Source organism: Purpureocillium takamizusanense, chromosome 4, assembly GCF_022605165.1.
Source record: "Purpureocillium takamizusanense chromosome 4, complete sequence".
NCBI lineage: Eukaryota > Fungi > Ascomycota > Sordariomycetes > Hypocreales > Ophiocordycipitaceae > Purpureocillium > Purpureocillium takamizusanense.
In genome coordinates this window covers 132,570-150,214 of record NC_063071.1, presented here as the reverse complement: position 1 = coordinate 150,214, position 17,645 = coordinate 132,570, and the positions used below count along the sequence as shown (strand labels likewise).

At 61.8% G+C, this 17,645-nt stretch overlaps 8 protein-coding genes across 8 annotated transcripts; 7 read left to right on the top strand and 1 right to left on the bottom strand.

Moving 5' to 3' along the window:
- Positions 1-729: 729 nt before the first annotated feature.
- JDV02_004689 (uncharacterized protein) lies at positions 730-1,245 on the bottom strand (the record flags this gene model as incomplete). Its single annotated transcript, XM_047985920.1, has 1 exon — positions 730-1,245. One exon carries the CDS (start codon positions 1,243-1,245, stop codon positions 730-732), a length of 516 nt encoding a protein of 171 aa, XP_047841899.1.
- An 800-nt stretch (positions 1,246-2,045) lies between these two features.
- On the top strand, positions 2,046-2,563 carry MRP2 (40S ribosomal protein mrp2, mitochondrial; the record flags this gene model as incomplete). Its single annotated transcript, XM_047985919.1, has 3 exons — positions 2,046-2,152; positions 2,261-2,432; positions 2,501-2,563. 3 exons carry the CDS (start codon positions 2,046-2,048, stop codon positions 2,561-2,563), a joined length of 342 nt encoding a protein of 113 aa, XP_047841898.1.
- A 735-nt stretch (positions 2,564-3,298) lies between these two features.
- Positions 3,299-4,941, top strand: CWC25 (RNA-splicing factor). Its single transcript, XM_047985918.1, has one exon. It carries the CDS (start codon positions 3,336-3,338, stop codon positions 4,590-4,592), a length of 1,257 nt encoding a protein of 418 aa, XP_047841897.1. The 5' UTR covers positions 3,299-3,335; the 3' UTR covers positions 4,593-4,941.
- Positions 4,942-6,268: 1,327 nt separating this feature from the next.
- On the top strand, positions 6,269-7,255 carry RHO3 (Rho GTPase; the record flags this gene model as incomplete). Its single annotated transcript, XM_047985917.1, has 5 exons — positions 6,269-6,321; positions 6,398-6,448; positions 6,542-6,591; positions 6,679-6,768; positions 6,846-7,255. 5 exons carry the CDS (start codon positions 6,269-6,271, stop codon positions 7,253-7,255), a joined length of 654 nt encoding a protein of 217 aa, XP_047841896.1.
- A 1,163-nt stretch (positions 7,256-8,418) lies between these two features.
- JDV02_004685 (uncharacterized protein) lies at positions 8,419-9,279 on the top strand (the record flags this gene model as incomplete). Its single annotated transcript, XM_047985916.1, has 1 exon — positions 8,419-9,279. The coding sequence occupies exon 1, from the start codon at positions 8,620-8,622 to the stop codon at positions 9,277-9,279; it is 660 nt and encodes a 219-aa protein (XP_047841895.1). The 5' UTR covers positions 8,419-8,619.
- A 576-nt stretch (positions 9,280-9,855) lies between these two features.
- JDV02_004684 (uncharacterized protein) lies at positions 9,856-11,025 on the top strand. Its single transcript, XM_047985915.1, has 2 exons — positions 9,856-9,910; positions 9,976-11,025. The coding sequence occupies exon 2, from the start codon at positions 10,072-10,074 to the stop codon at positions 10,828-10,830; it is 759 nt and encodes a 252-aa protein (XP_047841894.1). The 5' UTR covers positions 9,856-9,910; positions 9,976-10,071; the 3' UTR covers positions 10,831-11,025.
- A 1,704-nt stretch (positions 11,026-12,729) lies between these two features.
- JDV02_004683 (uncharacterized protein) lies at positions 12,730-15,418 on the top strand. Its single transcript, XM_047985914.1, has 2 exons — positions 12,730-14,099; positions 14,200-15,418. Exons 1-2 carry the CDS (start codon positions 13,300-13,302, stop codon positions 14,882-14,884), a joined length of 1,485 nt encoding a protein of 494 aa, XP_047841893.1. The 5' UTR covers positions 12,730-13,299; the 3' UTR covers positions 14,885-15,418.
- A 96-nt stretch (positions 15,419-15,514) lies between these two features.
- On the top strand, positions 15,515-17,580 carry JDV02_004682 (uncharacterized protein). The gene has a single exon (XM_047985913.1). It carries the CDS (start codon positions 15,797-15,799, stop codon positions 17,390-17,392), a length of 1,596 nt encoding a protein of 531 aa, XP_047841892.1. The 5' UTR covers positions 15,515-15,796; the 3' UTR covers positions 17,393-17,580.
- The last annotated feature ends 65 nt before the right edge of the window (positions 17,581-17,645 follow it).

Here is a 17,645-nt window from a genome sequence, read left to right as displayed (position 1 = left end):
GGTATCAGGAGTTGAGGCGCACTCTCTCCGGCGCTGCCTCGCCCCCATTCTCACTCGCTACCACCACGTTCGGAGTGCCGAAGCAGAGAGGGGCCTTGTGTGAGAAGTGTTTGGGCCTCACGACATTGGGAAGGCAAACGGAGAGTTGAGTCGGGGCTCCAGAGATTCGGGCTACCCATTCATTACCAATAGGGAAGGGGGACCGTGGGTTGGCAACCAACTTGTGTGGCGCGGACGGAAGAGCCTCAAAATGTGGCCGGACGAGGAATGCAACACCGTGTGCGAGGGTGAGGCCTGCTTAAGTGCTCGGGAGATGTGACGGCTCAGCAGAAAGTAGCCAGACACCTTGACCCCCGCGCTAGGTGTATTCTGCATTGGGTATAATACTGCATTGTAGATCGCGATGGTGGATATCAAGACGCCAAAACGCGAGCCGGGCTACCCCTAGAGCCGGTTGGCTGGGGCAAGGCGCAGCCAAGTGAAGGGCAGACACTAAAGAACATTCAAATCGGAGACTCTGACCTGCCAATGCCGGCCACGGACACAAAGCTCCAAGCCGGCAACAACGTGGCGCAGGAAGGGCTCGGCGGACGATCCAGGATTCAGGGCAACGCCAGCCGTGATGTGGTCAAGGTGGGTAAGACGCAAGCCAGTTACGATGGGCCAGGCCACAATATACCGATGGGATAGGACATTCTCAGGTACGCATCTGCCATCAACGCTCTCCGGTCACAATGCAGCAGGCTCGCCACTGTCGTGGGACTTCTGGAAGCGAGCCAGACCGTGCCGGAACAGGGGCAGCACCGAATCGAGTGTGGCTGGAGCGAGCTGCCATTGACCGCCTTGACGCGCGAAGGATGTCGATCCCTGCGCCCATGCTTGTGGATAAGCGCCGAGGCGCCAGGCGCCGCCGCTGTTTGGGCGTGGCGTGAAGCAGAACAGGGCCAACAAAAGCTCACGATGCAGGTTGCAGGTGGTTACACGACGCGCGGCGTACTGCTCGCATTCACCACGGCCAGAAAGGTCCGAGAGACGGCAGGTTTTGTCTTTGCTCCTCACGGGAGAGGGGATGGCGACGGACAACGCTCCTGGTAACGCAGCGGGCGGCGCGCTTAGTAGCTGATGAGACGGGCGTCGGCTCGCGCTTGTGGGCGGGCGGTGCTGCGTGCTGACGAGTGGGCTCAGGTCGACGGTCTGACAAGGGGTGGCGCGGCACAGCCCGAGAAGCGCAGATGGTAGCTCCATTCCACGGGCTCCCCTTGCGTGGCGTCAAGTATGAAGAAGTAGGTGCCTAAGTAAACGTCCCGAGGCGCGAATCGAGGCGCTGGTCGGCTATTCTTGGGCAAACGTCAGTCTCATCTCAGCCCGATCTCTTGCCCGCCTTGCCCGCGTAGCGTCGACACGATGGGGGCAGCAGCGAGGCGGACAGGAACTCTCCTGCCTCCCTCTGGTCTCGTGCTGTCGGGAGTGCAGCGCAGCGCTGGTGCGGGTGCACACAGTGTCGCGCGTAAAAAGGGGCGAGACGCTTGCCTGTGGATGAGGCTCAACAGACGTGGTGATGGTGGTGGTGGTGGTGGTGCATGCGGCTGCCGCGCATGGCGTCGGCTCGAGGCTGCGCTCTCCTAGACTCTTTCTCGGCCACGGCGTGTCTTGGCCATGCGGCTCGGTCTTGCTGGTGTCGTCAAAGCATCAGTGGCCGAGACTGGGGGGGTCGCGTTTCCGATCCATGGGCTGGCGAGAGTGACGCGAGTGTGCTTGTGGGAGATTTCAAGACCTGCCGCTGATGAGCTCAGACCGACGTACTCGGCCCGCCCTGGGCGTCCAGGAAGCACCGTAGAGGTACGTACTAATCTTGCGCACAGCAGCGACTCAGCTCACTTGCGCCCCCACCACCACAGCGCCAACCCGGCCGCCGCGGATAAACTTCGGCATGGCACCTCCCCAGCAATTGTCCTCTCGAATCCTCGAGCGCATCGTCGCGAGTTCGCCGTCGACCTCGTCCGCCGCCCGTCCGCCAACGCAACCCGACGACCGCCGCCGCCACCATGTCCATGTTTCGCGCCAAGAAGCTCGACCTGGGCTGTTTCGTCAAGGTGCGGACCATCCGGGACCACACCAAGCGCAAGGTCTTTGAGCAGTTTGAGACCGAGAGGTGCGTATCCTCCCACCCCCAAACTTCCCCTCGCCCGTCACTGCTATCCCTCACATCCAACGGCTTGCGTCGATGATCCAATGCTAACGCGATATCTCACTTCGACAGACAAGCGCTCCGATACATCATTCGCAACACGACCCTTGCGCCACGCGTGCGCGCCGAGGCTCAGCTCCAGCTCACCCAGATGCACAGCTACACGCGCCCCACGCAGATCCGGAATCGATGCATCATGGGCGGTCAAGGCAGAGGTGTCCTGAGCGACTTCAAAATGACAAGAGTACGGATGTATCGCTGCACCGCGGCGCGTCATTTCTTGACAGTGACCCTAGGCTGACAGACTCGCAGTTCAATTTCCGAATGGAGGCTCTGGCTGGTAACCTGCCGGGCGTGAAGCGAGCAAGCTGGTAGTACCCTAGCCTTGTACGAATATAGAGTGGCAAGCCCTGGCGTGTACATTTACGGAGCGTGTATCATGAGAAATAGATATCATACTACAACCGAGCTCGGTTTTCGCTCACTGATGACACTGCCTCGCCGCGACACGCTACCCAGGCAGAGGACTGTGCTTCACGGTGTCCCCATGGCATTGGACTCAAAGGTCAGAAAGCATGTCGAATGTAGCACTTCCTACGAAGCTACTACAACTTATGTCGTGCATCCGTGACACTTCAGCCGTTTTGCTCTCCAGGCGAGCCCGCCTCGGCTAAACTTCAGTTGCGCCGCAACCCGATTGACCCTGGTCCCGGGGATGGTCCGCAACAAGCTTTTTAAGACGATGACTGCTCGCTCTGGTACAAGTCGCGTGTTGGTTATTACGCATCCTAGGAAAACGGAATTTATGGCTCCCGACGTCGCACGCCAAACTGGTAGGAAGTGGGAGTTGGGAGTAGTTCGCCCTTTAAGAAACCTTGACACCATTCATGCATGCTATGGAGAGTTGTCTTGTGAATAAATTACATCCCACAGCCATTTTGGGAGCCCTTGAACAAGACACCGCGCCTTCATTGCCTCGTTGATAAACCTCTGACTGCGTCTAGGGTACGTCGGTGCAAAGAGGAAAAAGTGGGGCATTGACGTCCGACCGCGATTCACCCTCAGCCTCCCATATTCTCGCCACCTCGCTGGTGCCTCAACTTTGCATCATCTCCAACTACCTGACCAACACGACCCGACCGTCAAGATGGGTGGCGGAGATCTCAATCTGAAGAAGTCTTTTCACCCGACGCTGCGACGGAACCAGGCGGCCGTCTACGACGAAGAACAAAAGGCTTTGGCCGAGCGCAAGCGCACCCAGCAACGCATCAATGAGATCAAGGAGGAGCGCGCAAAGGAGGAGCTGCAGCGGCAGCTCGAGGCCGCGGGCGGCAGGAAGCGTGTGGATCGCGTCGACTGGATGTATCAAGGCCCAACAGACGGGCAGGCCGGCACTAGCGAGGAGACGGAGGCGTACTTGCTGGGCAAGCGACGCATCGACAACCTCATCAAGGGCACGGAGCACAAGCAACTGGAGAAGGCGGCAGGGCAAGAGAGTTTTATGGCGCTGCAGAATGCCAACAGCGCCCGCGATACAGCATCCAAGATCCGCGACGACCCGCTACTGGCCATCAAGCGACAGGAACAAGCCGCATACGAGGCCATGATGAACGACCCGATCAAGCGACGCCAGCTTCTTTCGTCGATGGGTATCGAGGATAAGAAGGACAAGGACAAGGATAGCAGGCACAAAAAAAATCGCCACCGACACCGCAGCCGGGATCGCGACCACGACCACGAGAGACGACATAGGCGACGCAGGTCCTACTCACGGTCGCGATCGCCACACCGCCAGCGCGACAGGTCCGAGGACGACTACGAACGCGGGCATAGGCGGGCCAGAGACTCTGACGAGCGCAGCCCTTCGCGACGCGGTAGGGACAGGTCAGAGAACGGCCACGGCCACGGACACAGAGACTCCCGCAGCCGCTACGAAGACGGGCGGCGACGTGGGTCGGGCTCTGAAGAACGAGCGCGGCGGAGAAGTCCGTCTTTGGAAGACAGGCGGCGAAGTCATGGGCGCAGAGATGACGAGGCCCGAGAAGGAAGGACACACAACCAGCGTGATGACAGGCAGCGGGATGACAGGCGGAACGGAAACCAGCGAGACGGCCGACACCCACCGAGACACATGAACGGCGATTCGAAAGGGGATGAGGAGGCGGAGCGGGCGAGAAAGCTCGCGGCGATGCAGTCGGCGGCATCGGAGCTGGATCAGGACCGCGACGCACGGCTACGACAGCTCGAGGAACGAGAGCGGGCGGCACGCGAGGCCGACAAGCGGGCGAGGAACCGGGCGGGTGACCGGGGATTCGTCAACGGCCTGCACAGGCAGGCGGGCAACATGGCACTCTCGGAGCGGATGGGGAGGGCGCGACAGGGATACCAGCGGGACGACGACTAGCTGGCTGGACGAGAGACTTGGTGCTGGTCCCGCTGCCGAAGACGGGCAGTGTGGTGGTTGGGCGACGTTGTTGTATTGCTGGAGCGGTTGGGCGATTTCGTCGGGTTGCAACGAATGTGCATCGCCAGGCGGCAACGCTGCGAATTTACTTGCGACGAGTGACGAGCCTCTCGGCGGCAACCATTTGGCGTTGGGCGGGGGTCTGGGGGATGAGGCTATCCGCGACGGGAACCAATGTGCGTGCCAGTCGGTGACAACAAGCCATCCACTACCACGGGCAGACGCCTACAACGAGGGCGTTTTATGTATGAACGTGATACCAGCATTGCAAATGGAACCTCACTAGAACGTGCCAACTACTGTGGCCAATTTAATCGCCACCCGAGTGATGATGTCGTGTCCTCAACCTGCATGCATTGTCTGGAGCAATTCGTTCTCAATCCTCTCAGGGCACGGAGGGGCGACCCGCTGGCGTTATAATGCTTGCAGCTGGAGGGCGGGGACGATGGCTTGGCCGCGGGCGGACAGTGGACGAGAGGGACAGGGGGGGGGAGGGGGGCTTTGATGGCACCTCCACCAACAGGCCGCCCGGCTTCTAACTACTATAGCCTCTGAGATAGGTACGGAAAAGACTTGGCCCGAGCATCTCGGGCGAGGCACTTTCTCTGCTCTGCCTGCTGCTGCTGCTGCTTCATCAGCGAGAGTCGCAAAGTGGGCGCATCGTCCCGCCGTCTTCATCATTTGTTGGATGGGTCCGCGCGTCCAGGCTGGCGCACCCACTGTCTGGAATTGGAACCTTTCATGGCTGGATGCCACCTGTGCTTCCATGTGCGGTACGGTACTAAGGTACTAACGTCCTTAGTACTCACGACGGCGCCGAGCCTCTGCCGTTAGTACTGTGTACTACCTCTGCCAGGTGCGGTGAGTGAGCCAGAGCAGCAGGGCAGGTCCAGCCAGTCCAGGGGACTCGACAGCTGATAGAAGGTAGGCACCGACCACTGGGTCCGCGGGCTGGGCTGGATGGTGTAACTACCTAAGTTAGTAGTTATTTCGCATCCATCGATGGCTGAGTGCCCGCCCGCCATCCCGCCATCCGCCCAGCGCTACCTAATTAGCGCCTCCAGCGCGCCCGCTGAACAAGGCCCCCGGGCTGGAACCTCCCGCGTCCAGCTGGCTCCACCTCGCTGGGTTCATCATGCCAGGCGGGTGGGCTCCATCCATCAGCCATTGCCAGGATTACCAGAGATCCCTCCATCCACCATCCTCCTCCACCTCGCGCATTTCCGACTCCTAGCCTCGATTCCGGCTCTCCTTTGTTTAATCCATCCCGCTGCGTAATCGCCCTCTCTTCACGTCGCGCTCCAGCCGCCGCATTCCCATCCGTCGCGGCGACGTCCCGACACTGCGCTCACGTTGAACTGCGGCTTCGACCGGTCGACCCCCTTTTACTGTCCCCCCAGAGCAACTGACGACGACAACGACGACGACAACGACGACATCGCCATCGTGTCCACTCTCGCGACCCCGAACCTCGGGACCCAGCCCCTCCTCGCCGTTTCGCCGCAGCCTCGGGTCTCTTGTCCGCTCGAGGCATAGACGAGAGACGCGGGCTCCCCTCCCTCTCACCCATTGAACTTCGCGCGACAACTACTCGGTGACTGCCGACGACGCTCGCTATGCCTGCTTTATGCGGCGGATCTAAGACGGTCCAGCGCAAGCTGGTGCTGCTGTGGGTGCCCGCCTCGCCGACGCATATGGAAGCCGTGGCCCTTGCAGGCAAGCGGATGCTGATATCCGCATGACAGTGGCGACGGTGCCAGCGGCAAGACGTCTCTGCTCAACGTCTTCACCAGAGGGTGCGTTTCTTTTTTTCGCGAGTCGCGGCGCAGATGGCGGCGCCAGGGCCCAGCCCAGGTCCGCGGCAACCCGACGCTGACATTGCATTGCAGCTACTTTCCGACCGTATACGAGCCGACCGTGTTTGAGAATTATGTCCATGGTGCGTAGCGGCAAGCCAACGAGACGAGACAAGAGGGGTCAAGGGATTCGTCGAGCGGATGGCGAGGCTGACGCGTGGCGCCAATAGACATCTTCGTCGACAACGTACATATTGAGCTGTCACTATGGGACACGGCAGGCCAGGAAGAGTTTGACCGCCTGCGGTCCCTTTCCTACGGTGCGAGGCATCCCCGTCCCCCGGTGGGCTTGGACAAGGTCGTGGCGCTTGGCGTACTGACACAGCCCAACCCGCAGACGACACAGATCTCATCATGCTGTGCTACTCGGTCGAAAGCAAAGACTCGCTGGAAAACGTCGAGTCCAAGTGGGTGGGCGAGATCGCCGACAATTGCCCCGGCGTCAAGCTCGTGCTCGTGGCGCTCAAGTGCGACCTCCGCGAGCAGGGCGGCGAGGACGACGAGGCCAACGGCAATGCCGGCGGCGAGGGCAGCGGCCCGGCCACCGAAGACGGACAGGCGCGCGAAAAAGGCCCGACCATCAACTACGACCAGGGGCTCGAGGTGGCGCGGCGGATAGGCGCGTCGCGGTACCTCGAGTGCTCAGCCATGAAGAACCGGGGCGTCAACGAGGCCTTTACCGAGGCGGCGCGCGTGGCCCTGAGCGTCAAGAAGGAGCGAGAGGACAACAAGTGCACCGTCATGTGAGGGGCGCACGAGACGAGGGACCCTGACGTGCCGGTCCATTACGAACCAGGAAGGGGCACGCACGCTGCGACGACGCGGGCGGCCCTTGCTTATAATACCTCATCATGGATTCCCTTTTGTATTTTGCGCGGACCTGTCTGTTTCCATTACCCTTTCGATTCTCACGACACTACTTGATTCGCTTCACGCGTGTACATACTATTCGTTCGGTAGCGGGCGGCCGGGCGGGGGGTGGGGACAGCGTCTGCGCGTTCTTGATATTACAGTATATGCCTCGGAAGAGTCGTGCACGGGTAGGAGGTAGGTAGAGGCGCGGGGCGTTTGGAGGTGACGGAGGGCATGCACGAGCGGTGGAGGCGCATGAGCGAGCTGAGATGGAGAGAAGGGGGAGGAGGGGCGAGAGCGAAAGACACAGAGAGAGGGAGAGATGAGCCAGAGACGTGTTATGCTATGCCTTGTAATCTTGTTGCTTAAGTTACGAAGAGGCGGCCATGGTGGGCGGAGCGGTGATGCTCGAGCTGCTGCGACTACCAGCCGTACGAAGAAGACCTTGTTTGTTTCCACGACGGAGGAGCCCATGGACAGTGCACGCGCCGTTAGTAACGCGAAGACGCAAGGGCATGCAGGCACGTATGGCAGGGCTGGTCCGTTTCCCCGCACGCCAGCGGCCGCGATGATGCCATGACGATCCGCCGTCGACGTAAGAGTTCCCTTTGGGTCGCCGTTCGTTCAAGACCATTCTCAGGGTCCGACCCCTGGCAGCGCCGCCCAGCTTGCGTGATTGGCCCTAGTGTCAGTGGTCTGCGCTGGAGGCTGCATCGGGCGTGTCGCGGTGTGGCTGGGGGCCAGGGTGATGGTGGGTGGTGGGTGGTGGTGATGAGTGGTGAGTGAGTGAGTGAGTGAGCGCTGGAAGGGGGGAGAGAGACGTTGGCGGCGGCAGGTTTTGACGTCATGAGGCCGATCGCCAGTGCAAACCGGTTTGGACACGCACGACCATCCACAGTCTGGCTGGCTGGCTGCCTGCCCACGGACGGCAGCGCAGCGCAGCACAGCAAGAAAAGGCTTGCGCAGTGTGTCTGTCCTCGCGAAGGCCGTCGTTATTAAATAAGGGTCCTGGAGGCGCGTCTCTTGGCGAAAGCGGTCCCTTTTTTTTCTCTTCGTCTCTTGGCTCGATATGTTTCCACTGCAGCAACGCTAATAACTAACGTTAACTGGTGGCGACTCTTTTTGATCCACGACAACTGCTAGTACGACGTCTCCATCATTAGAGTAGTTACTTACTACCTCGACGACTTTGACTCCTCGCACACACACACAAACCACGAAAGCAAGAAAAAAGAACCCCAACCCGTCTGTACAATAAAATGCCTCTCTTCGGTTCCAGGCGCGAGCCCTCGCCTGAGGTGGTGATTCCCGTGCACGACGCGCCGCCGCGCAAGCACAACTCGCTCTTCCACCGACACGAGCCGGCCCCGGCCCCAGCCCCGGCGCCCGTCCCGGCGACGACCCACCACCACAAGTCCGGAATCACCGGCGGCGGCGGCGGCGGCGGCGGTGGGCTCTTCCACCGCAACCGCACGCCGTCCCCGCCCGTAACAACCGCCTCCACCACCGGCCACGGCTCGCTGCTACACAACCGTCACAGCAGCCGCACCAGCCGCTCCATCTCCTCGTCCCGCAGCAGCGGCAGCGACTCCATCTCCCACCACCACCGGCACAGCAGCAGCAGCAGCAGCAGCAGCAGTAAGCCGGGCCTACTGTCACGCGCCCTCATGGGGCACCGGCACGGCGACGACGATGTAGACCCGTCCATTCTGCAGGCGCGCGAGCGCGTCATGGACGCCGAGGAGGCCGAGGCGCAGGCCGACCGGGCGCTCGAGGAGGCGCGCCTGCGGGTGCGCGAGGCGCGCGAGCACGCTCGCCGCGTCGAGGCCGAGGAGGATGCGCGCCGGGCGAGGGTCAAGCAGCGGCATGCCAAGGAGGTGACCAAGAGGGGCAAGGGGCTGGGCCGACACGGCGTCTAGGGGGGGTGGATGCGGGTTTATTTTGTCTGTTTTCTTTTATGTGTGATGATGATGGAAGCGGGTTACGGCGCGTGAGAGCTTGGAGTTTGTTGTCATGTATGACTGCGTGGCTGAAGAAGCGAAAAGAAATAACACATCAACATATTGTATAACTAGTGGCGCGCATGGCAAACGGCGAATCCAAGTAAACGGAAAAGAACAGCGTTGTCAACCTACGATCGGGACTGCCATTATCGCCAACAGCATTGTCGCGCGACGATGCACTCGAGATGGCGCCCGGAAGGCTCGTGTCCTGCGCCAGGGATCCCTTCGTTTGACCGGCATGTACAGCAGCGACATTTGAGCGTCCCCACCAGACACCAACTGGCCAGACGCCGTTGCAGGTTCGTTCCGGGGACGGTACGAAATACGGTGGCGGCGGAACATCTGGCGTCGAGTGACGCGGGCTGCTTTTACCCCACACTTTTACCTCGGCATGTGTAAGTTCTTGGACGAAACGCCCGCGCATCCCCCAACCCCTTCACGAAACGACGTCCTGAAGCTTTCCGCTTAGGCAGCTACCCTATCCGTCACCATGGCCGCGAGCTCACTGCCTCCTCTCGTCGTCGACGTGTGGGCCAATCCAACAGGGGTATTTGACTGAAGAGCTTTGTTGATGAACGACTCCCGAGTGTCGGCTGACACCACCATCCGCAGCTCCACATCCCCGAGGTGCAGCGGCTGTTTGAGCAGAGCCATGCCGACCCGTCGCTCTCCGCGCGGCGGCTCCGGCCCGACGAGCTCATCGCGCTCATGGACGAAGCGGGCGTGTCGCAAATCTGCCTCGCGGCGTGGCACCGGCCGGGGCAGACGCTCTTCTCCAACGCCGCCGTGGCCGAGTACACGCGGGCGTACCCGACGCGCATCGTGGGGCTCGCGTCGGTGGACCTGCAAGGCGACCCCGTGGCGGCGGTGCGCGAGCTCGAGCACTACGTGCGCGTCGAGGGCTTCAAGGGCCTGCGCGTGGTGCCGTGGCTCTGGAACCTGCCGCCGACGGACGCGCACTACTGGCCGCTCTACGTAAAGTGCGTCGAGCTCGACGTGCCCTTTTGCACGCAGGTCGGGCACACGGGGCCGCTGTGCCCGAGCGAGGTCGGACGGCCGATCCCGTACGTCGACGAGGTGGCGCTCAAGTTCCCGGACCTCAAGATCGTGTGCGGGCACGTCGGGTACCCGTGGACGGCGGAGATGGTGGCCGTGGCGTGGAAGCACGCCAACGTCTACATCGACACGAGCGCCTGGTCGCCGCGCTACTACCCGCCGGAGCTGACGACGTTTGCCAGCACGACGGGGCGCGCAAAGGTCATGTTTGGGACCAACTTTCCGCAGCTGGGGTGGAAGGCGTGCGTCGATGGGGTCTACAGGCACCACGGGGGGCGGGGGACGCTCAAGGAGGAGGTGCTGGCCGACTTTATGGGGGGCAACGCTAGGAGGGTGTTTAAGCTGCCCGACGTGGCCTCCACGGAGGAGAAAAAGACGACGACGACGTCGACGACGCAGTCAAGGCTTTGACGATGGGGAGAAGCGGGCGGGTGGATGCAGGTTATTGCTGTTGACAGTTGGACGACACGATGGACGGCGGCGTTCCCCTCAGGTCCCCTTACCGAGGCATTGCGCCCTACTTGAGTCTGTCAGTCGTTATTGCGATGTGACGAAATGAGCACTCGCTTTTGTTATCATTCTGCAAGGGAACCAAGTGAAAAGAAGAAAAAAAAAAGATGTCGCTCGATCTCGATGCTTCACCCATCACAAACAAAGACCACGCGTGTGTGGACGTCTGTTGTCGCGTACGTGCGTACCCGCGCCAGCCACATGTTGTTTACTTGTGGTTGTCTCGATCCATTCCTCGGTAGCGTGCCCCTTGCTTGCCTGCATGCGCGCGCCGTGCCGCGCGACACACGTTTGGGTTGTCGGTCGGGGAGGCGCAGCCATGGAAAAGGCTCCATCATCAACCGCACCTGGCTTGGGCTCGTCGCCTGTTCCTAGGCTGGATTGAACGGGACACATGTAGTCCATTTTCCAATCGACCTGAGCGACGCCAATGTGTATGTAATATAGCAGACGGCAGATGCGGCGGCACTTGATGAAGAAGAAGAGAACGGGGTGTTGTGTGTGTGTGTGTGAGTGCGACGCGACGAAATGTTTCAGGCAGGGCGAGCCGAAGAAGGGGGTTTCGCGACTGGCGATAACATGCATGTAGACGTAGGTACGTACCTCGGTATCTTTGGCGTCTCGGCATTTCTCCTCAAGCGCCTGCGAGGCAACCTGCCGATGAACAAACGCACAGAGGGTGGCGGCGGCGGGAAGAGGATCATCGTCGAAGCCAAGAAGGTGTGCGGATTCATTCCACATGCCCACCAGGGAGTACGTTCGTTTCACTCGTCGCCCCTCCCCCTTTTCCCGCCCAGCGCAACGAGGTACAATCTCAAGTACGTACGTACGAGTGCTGTACCACCCACCCAAGCTCGCCTTGCCTTGTCCATCCCGCCCAGCCTCCTGTTCTTTTTTTGTTGCGTCGCACAAACGGCAGCAGCAGCCAGAGCGGAATCGATACGCAATCGGGTGATGGCGCAGCCCCTGACTGGCGGGCTGCCGTGGGTGATTGTGGGACATGCAAGGCACCCGCCGCTGGGGGGACAAGATGCGCTAGCCAGAGTCAATTGCGGTTCCGCTCCGTAGATTCGTCGTACCTCCCTACTATCTGGGCTTGGGGAGGGGGGAGGGGACAAGGTTGTTTCATGTTTCTCGTTGGGCGGGATGCGGGCGTTGTTGGGTCCCTCGACTGGCAGCAGTTGAATGATGGTGGTGAGTACTAACTTGTCGTGCCCCGTACTAAGTAAGGCGTTGGTGCTTGTTGTGAATGACTGAATGGGCGGGCGGTTGAGCAGTTGGAGGGCGACCGCCGAATTGCACCCCCTATTGAGGTGCTGCTTGGCATCCACCACCCATCCACCTCGACTGCGCCGTGGAAGTGGCGCTGCAGTGGAAGAATGGAGGGATTCCATCCACTTTCCCGTTCCAGGGGCCAGCCTGATGAATTGCGGCTCCTGGTTGGCGCATCCCGTCCCTCTTAGGGAGGGCCCATTCACCACCAACTTAGGCGAGAGAGAGCACCTACCAAGAGACTGGAGCGCCCCATCGTCATCCGATGCCTGCACTTTGTACCTGAGATCCGCTGGAGGGGGGAACGCCCCTGGGGCCGCAATCTCCGGCCGCTCTCCACTGGAGCGGGCGAGTGACCTCCTCCCTACTTTTGTCCATGCTTTGGTGGTGGTGGGTGACTCTGGTGAGTGCCCGCCTTCTCCACTGATGTCTGGTCTGGTGCAACTTCAAATGCCACCACGGGAGAGGAGGACCATGGCATATAGACGATGGCGGGCGGCACGACTCGCTGGGATGGGATGGCTGCCGCGCCAGACGAGACACGGACCTTGCACAAGGTCACTGCCAGTGGTTCAATTGGACAGTCGGCCGACCTCTACAGGTACCTTCCATCTGGCCATGTATGTGAGGTACGTATACAGGTAGCATGCACTGTAGTATGTTGTACCATAGGGAGTCTCCTCGACTGTCTTCGCCGCCGCCGCCGCCGCCGCCGCCGCCACTCACCACCTCCTGGCCTGGCCCTCTTGCTTCCTCCTCCTCCTCCTCCTCCTCCTCCTCCAACCCATTGTCGCTCCTTTTTGACACCCTCCTTGGCCTGCCGGAGATCATCGTCTTCCGGCGTCCGCTCTCTTTCCGTTCCGGCTACGTCAGCCGACACAGACCGTTTCTTCATCACGTTCCTTCAAGCCCTCGACCGGACCGTCACCATAACCCGCCCTTGACCGGTCATCCGCTCGACACCGCGTATAATCCACTCCTTTACACCCCGGGATCGACGCCACGACCTCTGCTGGCTCAGAGGCGGCTGCGCTCTTTGTCCGAACAAAGCAACAACAAGAAGAACAACAACACCAACAGCACTCACCTCGTCTCCCAATGCGCTTGCTCAAAATCGCCCTCGCGGCCGCGACGCTGCTGGGCCACCATGCCTTGGCCCAGGTTCACACCGACTGCGACCCCCTCCAAAAGGAGTGCCCTGCCGATCCCGCCTGGGGCACCTCGCACCTCTTCCACTTCAACGCGACGCCGTCCAACGACCTCTGGGAGACGACGGCCGGCACCGTCACCTACGATGCCGACAAGGGCGCCGGCTTCACCATCGCCAAGCAGGGCGACTCCCCCACCATCCGCACAAAGTTTTACTTCTTCTTCGGCCGCACCGAGATCCTCCTCAAGGTCGCCCCCGGCCGCGGCGTTGTCAGCTCCATGATGTGGCTCAGCGATGACCTCGACGAGGTCGACTGGGAGTTCCTCGGCTCCAACACCACCTTTGCCACCACAAACTACTTTGGCAAGGGCCGTCAGGACTGGCGCAACGGCGGCGCCCACCCCATGACGGGCATGCAGGACGACTACCACAACTACACCACCGTCTGGACCAAGGAGCAGATCGACTGGTTCATCGACGGCAACCACGTCCGCACCCTCGTCGCCAAGGACGCCAACAACACGGAAAACTACCCCCAGACCCCCATGCGCATGAGCGTCGGCATCTGGGCCGGCGGCGACCCTTCCCTGCCCGAGGGCACCCGCAAGTGGGCTGGCGGCGACACCGACTACGGCTCGGGGCCCTACACCATGTATCTCAAGGCCGCCCGCGTCACCGACTTCTCGTCGGGCAAGGAGTACTCGTATGGCGACAGGTCCGGCAGCTGGCACAGCATCAAAATCGCTGCGTGAGTATACGAACCCCACTTGACGCTTTGATGGTGTTTTTGAGTACCATGTTGCTGCTGGCAGGATACGAAACATGCTAACACGTAAACCAACCCGCAGCGGCAACTCGACGGCCCTCGAGGCCCTCAACAAGGAGCCCGACAAGTCCATCAGCGAGAAGTGGGCCGCCCTGCCCTCCAGCACCAAGATCGGCATCTATGCCGGAGCCGGAGGCTTCGTTGCACTTGCCGGCGGCGCGCTTCTCTTCTACTTCCTGCGCCAGCGCCGCAGGGGCGCCAGGGAGGCGCGCCTCGCCGAAGAGCGTGCCGCGGCGGAGCGCCATGAAATGGAGCACTTTCAGAAAAAGGGCATCAACCCCGACGGGTTTTCCGAGTACGGCCACGAGTACGACGCCCGCGAGGTCCGCAAGGGCGGCTACGGCGACGCCGACTCCTACCACGTCCCCGAGACGACGGCGGCGAGCCCCTTGGGCGAAGGCGCCTGGGGAGCCGCGGCGGCGGCTGGCGGCATGCACCACGCGCAGAACCACCGTATGGCCAGCCCGGCGCCCTCGGCGCGCGGACCGGGGAGCCCGCGCGGCTTCGACTTCGGCGTGCCGCCAAGCCCCGGTCCGTCTCCCTCGGGGCCGCTGCCGTCGCCGAACCGGAACCAGATGCGGAGCGAATCGGGGCCGGGCGCATACGGCAACATGGCGCGGATGCAGAGCCCCGGTCCTCCGCCGGCGAGGAGCTTCACGGACATACAGAGGGGTCCGAGCCCCGGCCATCCCCGAGGCGGATACTAGTGAGGACGCTGCATGTGCTTTCGGTAGGATATTGGAAGGGGCGCTTGGGTGTTATTGTGCTCGGTCGCGGCCGTGCTGGCGCTGGCGAAACTGGCTGCGTCTTCTGGCGCGTTCAATCTGCTCTACCTGGAGGGCTCTACTTGTGTTTTGTTATTATTTATGTTGGGACATTTCTCCGCGATCGGACCCTGGACAGACAAGCTTTGGCATCGAATACGTCTTGCGCGCCTGCTTGCTGCTGCGCTTGTGATGCGTGCGTGAGGTTGGGCGACGAGGGTGGCTTTCAACGGCTGCGATGGAGGGTGTAGCCTTCTTAAAACCAGCTGCTGTCCTGCAACGGCAGACCAAAAAGAGGCATTTAGTTGACGATGCCGTGCCGTCTAACATAGCTCCTGCGGACTGCCACGGTACTAACTTGGCAGCCGGGCAAGCCGACTTGCATGAGGCGGCGGCCAGAGCAGCAGATTACTGGCGGCAAATCTTGGATCTGACAGAGCTAGAGGTCGCAATTGATGGAGCTAACCTCGAGGTGGGTGGGTGGGCTACACGGGCCGTCGCCGCTTGTTAATGTTATTACCAGTCGTCCTCACCCGTGATTATACTTTGTTTCTTGAAGCCACAAACGCTGCGCAGCCCGGCAACTGCGGAACGTCGCTTTATTAACGGCGCAACGGGTTCCCCGCACAAGCGCGCATCCAGACCCTTGGTCTGCATGGGAGCTGATGAGATGCATCCATGAATGCCGTGTAGATATATATATGTGGGCAGCTGTTGTGGGCATGCGTGTGTGCGTGCGTGCGTGCTCGCTCGCTCAACTTCTCACACACACCCTCCCGCACTCACCCTCACTCACTCACCATCTATTAACTTAGGTCCGTGCTGCTGCTGTTGGGACGATTGAATTAACGTCGCATGCCCTACGCGACACTCTTCAACCGACTCCCGCCGAAACCGCTCGGCTCGCTCAACCTCCTCGTGCGCCGATACACCGCCGCCGCCGCCGCCATGTCTTCCACTACTACACACTACGCCGCCGTGGTCATCGGGTCCGGCCAGGGCGGCACGCCGCTCAGCATGGCCTTTGCGCAGGCCGGCCACAAGACGGCCCTGATCGAGAGCGTCCACGTCGGTGGCTGCTGCGTCAACGAGGGCTGCACGCCGACCAAGACCATGATCGCCTCCGGGCGCGTCGCCTACCTGGCACGGCGCGGCAACGACTACGGCGTTTCGACCGTGGGTGGGAGCGGCAGCGGCGGTAGGAACGAGGTGCACGTCGCCATGGAAAAGGTGAGGCAGCGCAAGCGCGACATGGTCGACAGCTTCCGCTCCGGCAGCGAGCGCAGGGTCCGCGACGCCGGGGTCGAGCTCATCCGCGGCGCGGCGAGCTTCCGGGATGACCGGACGCTCTGCGTTCGCCCTGGAGCTGACGGAAGCGCCGAGACAACGCTCACTGCGGACCGCATCTTCATCTGTACCGGGGAGCGGCCCGCGAGCCCCCGCATCGACGGCTTCGACGCTGCGTCGTTCCCACCCGGCGTCGTCCTCGACTCCACGTCCGTCCAGGAGCTGGGCGAGGTGCCGTCGCACCTCGTCGTCGTCGGCGGCGGCTACATCGGCCTCGAGTTTGGCCAGCTGTTCCGTCGTCTCGGGGCCGAGGTGACGATCCTGCAGCGCGGGAAGCAGCTGCTGCCGCGCGAGGACCCCGAGGTGGCCGAGGCCATGCTCAAGATTGTGCGAGAGGATGGCATCAGGGTGCTGCTCAATACGTCGCCGACGGCTGTCCGTCCCGGCTCCGGCTCCGGCGACCAGTCCGCTGCCGTCGTGTCCGTCTCTACCACGGCTTCCGGGCCGGACGCGGAGTTGCGCGGCTCGCACGTCCTCTTCGCCGCCGGTCGCGTCCCCAACACGGACGGCCTCGACCTCGCTGCCGCCGGCATCGAGACGACACCACGGGGCCACGTCAAGGTCGACGCGCAGCTGCGCACATCCAATCCGCGCGTCTGGGCGCTGGGCGACGTCAAGGGCCCGCCGGCCTTTACGCACGTTTCTTACGATGACTTTCGCCTGCTGCGTGCCAACCTCCTCCTAGGAGACGACAAGGCCACCACCACCACCGGCGACACGCCGCCACTGACGACAGAGGGGCGGATCCTCCCGTACGTCGTCTACACGGACCCGCAGCTGGGCCACGTCGGGCTGCACGAGCACGAGGCGCGCCGCGACCTGCCGCCGTCGGGCCGCACCATCCAGGTCGCCAACATGCCCATGTCGTACGTGGCCCGCGCGCTGGAGACGGGCGAGACGCGCGGGCTCATGAAGGCCGTCGTCGACGCCGACTCGCAGCAGATCCTCGGCTTCACCTGCCTGGGCCTCGAGGGCGGCGAGGTCATGAGCGTCGTGCAGATGGCCATGATCGGGCGCGTCAAGTGGACCGCCCTGAGGGAGGCCGTGTGGGCGCACCCGTCGCTGGCGGAGAGCTTGAACAACCTCTGGGGCTTCTTGAAATGAACCGGTTCGCTTGTCTTTGTCAAGGGCGCACAAGAAGGAAAAGCTGTGAAGGGGCAACTTTGTTGACTGGCCTCGCGCTGGGCGGGCTGTCTGTTGGAGAAATTTTGCCTCATGGAACCAGGTTATCTTACGACGTCACACGAGACAGTGTAATTGATTAGGTCGATATTGACTCTGCTTTTTTCCCCAAGGTATTTGACGGGGGTCGTGGTTCCCGCATACGAAGCATCATCAAGTGGGTAGCTTTGGCTTC

What these genes read in the sequence shown, in the direction of transcription:
- CWC25 (XM_047985918.1), top strand. Translation starts at nt 3,336, where the DNA reads ATGGGTGGCGGAGATCTCAATCTGAAGAAGTCTTTTCACCCGACGCTG.
- JDV02_004684 (XM_047985915.1), top strand. Translation starts at nt 10,072, where the DNA reads ATGGACGAAGCGGGCGTGTCGCAAATCTGCCTCGCGGCGTGGCACCGG.
- JDV02_004683 (XM_047985914.1), top strand. Translation starts at nt 13,300, where the DNA reads ATGCGCTTGCTCAAAATCGCCCTCGCGGCCGCGACGCTGCTGGGCCAC. An exon ending in CACAGCATCAAAATCGCTGC is followed by an intron (nt 14,100 to 14,199) that starts GTGAGTATACGA and finishes ACCAACCCGCAG; the next exon opens with CGGCAACTCGACGGCCCTCG.
- JDV02_004682 (XM_047985913.1), top strand. Translation starts at nt 15,797, where the DNA reads ATGCCCTACGCGACACTCTTCAACCGACTCCCGCCGAAACCGCTCGGC.